Source organism: Balaenoptera ricei, chromosome 18 (genome assembly GCF_028023285.1).
Source record: "Balaenoptera ricei isolate mBalRic1 chromosome 18, mBalRic1.hap2, whole genome shotgun sequence".
NCBI lineage: Eukaryota > Metazoa > Chordata > Mammalia > Artiodactyla > Balaenopteridae > Balaenoptera > Balaenoptera ricei.
In genome coordinates, this window is record NC_082656.1 from 55,133,320 (window position 1) to 55,139,319 (window position 6,000).

The 6,000-nt window shown below is 40.8% G+C and overlaps 1 protein-coding gene across 3 annotated transcripts in view; it reads left to right on the plus strand.

Annotated features, from left to right (window-relative positions):
- Positions 1 to 5,462, plus strand: part of SLAIN1 (SLAIN motif family member 1) — a 53,498-nt gene extending 48,036 nt beyond the window's left edge. For all 3 annotated transcript variants that reach the window (XM_059902799.1, XM_059902797.1, XM_059902798.1), the window contains 2 exons: positions 2,186 to 2,468; positions 4,471 to 5,462. In XM_059902799.1, the coding sequence (XP_059758782.1) occupies positions 2,186 to 2,468; positions 4,471 to 4,546 (359 nt within the window). In that variant the 3' untranslated portion in view covers positions 4,547 to 5,462. The remainder of the gene's footprint in view (positions 1 to 2,185; positions 2,469 to 4,470) is intronic.
- The last annotated feature ends 538 nt before the right edge of the window (positions 5,463 to 6,000 follow it).

The window sequence follows — 6,000 nt, forward strand, 5'->3', positions numbered from 1 at the left end:
AACACCAACGCATATTCAAGAATGTTCATAAAACCCCAAACTTAGAAATAACCAAGCTTTTCATCATCAGGAGAATGGATTTTGACATTCATTCAATGGAATACCACATAGCAATGCAAATATGGATGAATCTCAAAAACATAATATTGAGTCAAAGAAGCCAAAGAAGAGAACATACTATATAATTCCATTTACATGAAGTTCAACATAGGAATAACTAGTCTGTGGTGATAAAAGTGAAAATAACAGTCACTTTGGGGGAGTACTGACTGGGAGAGGGTATGTGAGAGCCTGAGGTGCTGGCAGCGGTTCACGTCTTGCTGTGGATATGGTTACACGCGTGTGGTCGCTTCAAAATTTCATTCTGCTCTAGGCTTAACATTTAAGTACTTTATGTATATTGTGTTTCAGATGAAATTGGGCCAAATTCACCTGTTGAGTTTTTTTTTAAGTTAAGACTTTGTTTTTGAGCAGTTTGAGGTTTACAGAAAAATTGAGCGAGAAGTACAGAGTTCCCATATATCCCCGCATGTCCCCCTTCCCCTCCTCCAGTTTCCTCTGTTATTAACATCTTGCATTAGTGGGGTATGTTTGTTACAGTTGATAAGCCAATATGTTGGAACATTCACAGTTAGAAGCTACTAAATTAAGGAATTGTAGAACTGGTTGGAAAGGATCTTAGAGATGATTTGCCAGCCAACACAAGTTTACTGTGTCCCTAAAGCTTGATGGAAACAGAACTCTAGCAGAATCTTACAGAGACCTCATTTTTCATCGAATTTTTTGGCTACTGTACACATACATCAGCATTCCTACATATAGATTTCACCTAATGTATACTTGAACAAAACTAATTTAAGGAAATATTTTCAAGAGATATTAAATAAAACCATAGACGTTTTTTGTCTTTCTCGTCACTTTTTATCAGATATCTATTGTATATTCTGTGCTTAAGTTCAAAATCAGTTAAACTGTTTTAGAAAACAGGGTCTGTTTGTGTTAACCGCATCACAAGTGTACTAGGCAGCAGAGGCTAGAGTGGTTAGTAAACAACAGGTAATGTTGTATGTATAAGTTTATGTTAAATTTGTGATTCAGTTTTTTCCTTGGAGAAAAGGATTTATAAAATTAAAAAATTTCTGCCAAACAGTTCATTGTTGTTTTTTTTTTTAATTTAAAAAAATTTTTTAAATTTTATTTATTTTTGGCTGTGTTGGGTCTTCGTTTCTGTGCGAGGGCTTTCTCTAGTTGTGGCAAATGGGGGCCACTCTTCGTTGCGGTGCGCGGGCCTCTCACTATCGCAGCCTCTCTTGTTGCGGAGCACAGGCTCCAGACGCGCAGGTTCAGTAGTTGTGGCTCACGGGCCCAGTTGCTCCGCGGCATGTGGGATCTTCCCAGACCAGGGCTCGAACCCGTGTCCCCTGCATTGGCAGGCAGATTCTCAACCACTGCGCCACCAGGGAAGCCCGTTCATTGTTTTTTAATGTGAAATAGTGCACAGTGATGGGCCAGTATATTGATGAAGTTCTTAAGGGTTCTTACCCAGAGAGCTCCCTTCATTTCACAGATTCTGCTGCTGTTATCCAGGTAGTACTTGCCGAGTGGTTACTCAGCCATTGTAAGGCTTTATGTGGATTAACTCATTTAGTCTTCCCACCAACCCTATGAGATAAATGTCATGATGAAAATTACTTAAGAAATATGTCTGTAATAAGCTGTTTGTGCCTACCCATGCCACCTGTCTTCCCTTCTATAATTACTATAATTACTGCTATTAAATTGTCCCCTTGTTTTATCCTCATGACACCATCCCCAGTGCAACCATCAAGAAATCCTAATGTCTTCCAAGCAAGCAAGCAAGCAAGCAAGGAAGAAATCCTGTGAGAACTCAGAGATGCTCAGATTTGTTAAAGGAAAGAAGGTTGTTGTTCCAGCTGGCTTCTAAATATAGTCAGGCGCTCAAAAATGTTGCTGCTGATTGACAGAGAAGGAGACGCTCATCAAGAAGTAGAATTTTCCAATACTAAATGCAGTCTGGAACTCGTATTTCATTTATCTACATGCATATATGTAGATAAATTTCTATATCTGTAAAACCCTTTCAACAGTATCAGCTTCTTTGAACATAACACGCGTGCAGATAGTGGTAGACGTTCTCTCATGTGCGTGTCCTTTGTTCTTCTAGTTCCGTCACCAGGGCAGCTTCAACACAGAATCCACAGCGTGGGACATTTCCCAGTGTCTGTCCGGCAGCCTCTGAAAGCCACGGCCTACGTGAGTCCAACCGTTCAAGGCAGCAGTAACATGCCTTTATCCAACGGCTTACAGTTACACTCCAACACGGGGATCCCTGCCCCCAGCAAAGCTGCGGCTTCTGGGATAACGGGCCGCAGCGCACTCCCAAGACCTTCACTGGCAATAAATGGGAGTAACCTGCCTCGAAGCAAAATTGCACAGCCTGTCAGAAGGTAAGAACCTTTGCTTGTTCGTCTGCATGGCCTCGTTTGCAGTCTGCAATTAGAAACCGCTCCGGGAACCATCCTGACTTTGCCTTTGTCTAACCCTGGTAGGTCCCTCTGCCCCTTCTGTCCTGACTCGGGACCTCTTGCCTCTGGATTCAATACCTTTTTAATCAATTTTTAATCAAAATGGGCAAAAATGTCATTAGGCACATACACATACACACCCTCCCCCAACAGTCACGATTTTAAAAGCATCTTAGTGATTTTTTTTTTTTTTTTTTTTTTAAATGTTTGTGGGTTGGCACTCCTGGGAGGGCTCCTCGAGGCTATATTTTTTATTTATTTATTTATTTTTGGCTGTGTTGGGTCTTCGTTTCTGTGCGAGGGCTTTCTCTAGCTGTGGCAAGCGGGGGCCCCTCTTCATCGCGGTGCGTGGGCCTCTCACTATCGCGGCCTCTCTCGTTGCGGAGCACAGGCTCCAGACGCGCAGGCTCAGTAGTTGTGGCTCACGGGCCCAGTTGCTCCGCGGCATGTGAGATCTTCCCAGACCAGGGCTCAAACCCGTGTCCCCTGCATTGGCAGGCAGATTCTCAACCACTGCGCCACCAGGGAAGCCCCTATCTTAGTGATATTTAACTGGGACTTTATTAGCTTATGTTGGTGTAAGTTTGGTATATTCCAGGTAGAATTTTTTTTTTTTTTCTTTCAAAATTCCAGCCTGCTTGCAGGGTACCCGTTCGATGATCTTATGGTTGTGGCGGGCCCTTCTTGAACTGGATCTCCTGGAGTGTCTTATGGTTAAAAACAATTCCATAAAAGCGAGTTGAGGACAGAGTAGAAGATGAGAAAATGGCAGCAGTAAATCAACTCTTACAGGAAATTAGGATTTGGAGGAGGAGAGGGAGGGAACCATGGTAAAAGTGTGAAAAGGATTTGAGAACAAGTAATTTTTCTTTATGCATTGGGTAGCTATAAATAGTTTTTATTTTCTGATAAATAGGTGCCCAGATCAAAAACAAATTCAGAAACTATTGTAAAACAAACACAGAAAAGTAAATAATCCTACTATCCAGATAGAAATCATTTTGGTGCATGTTCAATGCCGGGCTGTGTTGCATTTGTGACTGAATAGAATCACATTATTTGATGTATGTAGGTCATTGTGGACAGTCCATTTATCCTCGGATATATGTCTTCAAACTAACCTCTTGGAAGGGCTGTCACTGCCAGACAATGAGAGGGTTTGTCTGTTTCCACAAACTTAGGCAAACATTGGGTATTATCATTCTTTTTAAATTCTCTGCCAATATAATAGGCAAATCTTTGATTATTTGTAAGACAGAATAACATGGAGAAATTTTCAATTTGTATTCAATGAAGTAACCACTTATGTTTTTAGGCCATTTTTCTCTTGAGTTTATCTGTTTCTTTTTTTTTTTATAAATTTATTTATTTATTTATGGCTGCATTGGGTCTTCGTTGCTGTGTGCGGGTTCTCATTGCAGTGGCTTCTGTTGTTGCGGAGCACGGGCTCTAGGCACGTGGGCTTCAGTAGCTGTGGCTCGAAGGCTCTAGGGCACAGGGTCAGTAGTTGTGGTGCATGGGCTCAGTAGCTGTGGCGCACGGGCTTAGTTGCTCCGCGGCATGTGGGATCTTCCCGGACCAGGGCTCGAACCCATGTCTCCTGCATTGTTAGGTGGATTCTTAACCATTGCGCCACCAGGGAAGCCCTATCTGTTTCTGATTTTAAAATATTCTTTATACACTGAGGATATTGATCATTTTCCACTTAGGTTGCAAATCTGCTTGTGCACATACAACATGCGTGGCAACGTGCCGAGACCTGGGCTTTCCATCAGATGGGCATGTGGAAGGCCCAGAAATACGAGGCACACTTGGGAAGGTGCCAGCACGTTGTCACTGCTGCAGTGGCGGAGAGTAGATCAAAGTAAGTGATGGGACTCATGGGATTGCTTACAAGCTGTGTCCTTTTTTCATTCCTTTATAGTTTCCTTCAGCCTCCAAAGCCTCTGTCTTCACTCAGCACTCTGAGGGATGGAAACTGGAGAGATGGTTGCTACTGATGCAGTGCTATGTATGTCTGAACAGCTGGAAAGAAGTGGAAATGAGGGTCGTGTTACCTAGCTGGCTGGGTAACAGCGGATGTCGGGATATTCTTTCCCTTCTGCGTTTTACCATATTAACTGCATTGTTTTTCAATGGACCAATCACCAGAGACTAATTATTGCACTTAAATATTTGCCTGAGATACTGCAGCGTTCACAAATCCATGGTTGCAGTATTGTGACACTTAGAGCTAGGAAGTTTTTGTAGAACTGATATGTACCTGAATCCTTTTTGAGAGAATTGAGATGTATTCATCCATAATGCTTTCTTTCTTTGCCATCTGAGTTTCTTAAAGTAACTTGTTCAATTTACTTACATGTTCTAAACATCTTCCCATTACATGTTCTGTATTTTAATACATTGCATCTTTACAACCAGGTTCTATAACGTATGCTTTGAAATTTACTTTTTTATAGTTTACAGGAATTTTATTTTTTGTGCCTATTTCTTTTTACACCTACGTGAACCACTATGGAACAACTTAAATTTTGTGCCATAAAAATATTTTTGTGGTAAGGTACTATTTTTTTAGCTCTAGGGATATATCAGCAAAAATCCATCATACAATTTGAGAGACATAATTTTGTGTTGAATGAGCACAATGTAATCTGGAGCCTTGAGCACTGAGACAGCCAGACAACAGCGTGGAATGGTCTTGTTGTTTTCATTGTTAATTTATTGTCATACGTGGGTTTCATATTTATAATGGCATCACAAGCTCATTGCACTTAATACCTGCAATGTTTGCTACTGTACTACAATTGATTTTCAATACTTTTACAGAAGATGAAACTGTAACATTTTATTAATAATGCTTCTGGAAATGAACGCATTTTAAAGCAAATAAATCTTTTTGATAGACCTTTTACAAAATCCATTTGCACTAATGAATGCTTTCTTATGGTATATGACTTAATATTTGTTACTGTGTACACTGCTGTTTTGGAATGTTCAGAAATAAAGACTATTTCAGCAGTATCAGGTCACGCATGAATGTGCAGCATAAACAGTACGAATACCACACCTACGTTTCACCACGATTGTGAAAGTATCGTCATTGTTATGCTCTTGTACAGGGCATTTATACCTGAGGCGGGTAGGCAGAATATTCGCATTTGTAAACAATTTTCTGTCTCTAAAATGCTTGAGATAAGAGATGTGAGGTTTTAGTTTTGCAGTGGGGTTTGGGTACCACTTAGGATGGTCACTAGAACCCAAGGAGCCTCTTGCCCAGAAACCCATTTGCGGATGAATACTGTCAGTGGAGATTCCAATATTTTATGGGGGTTGAACTTGAAGTATTTATTTTCTCAGTGTCAGTAAAATAGCAAAGTATTATCATTAGTCTACACTATATTTGATGTACATTGGAAAACTTTTCACCTGAAGTTGCTATGGAAAGGTTAGGTGA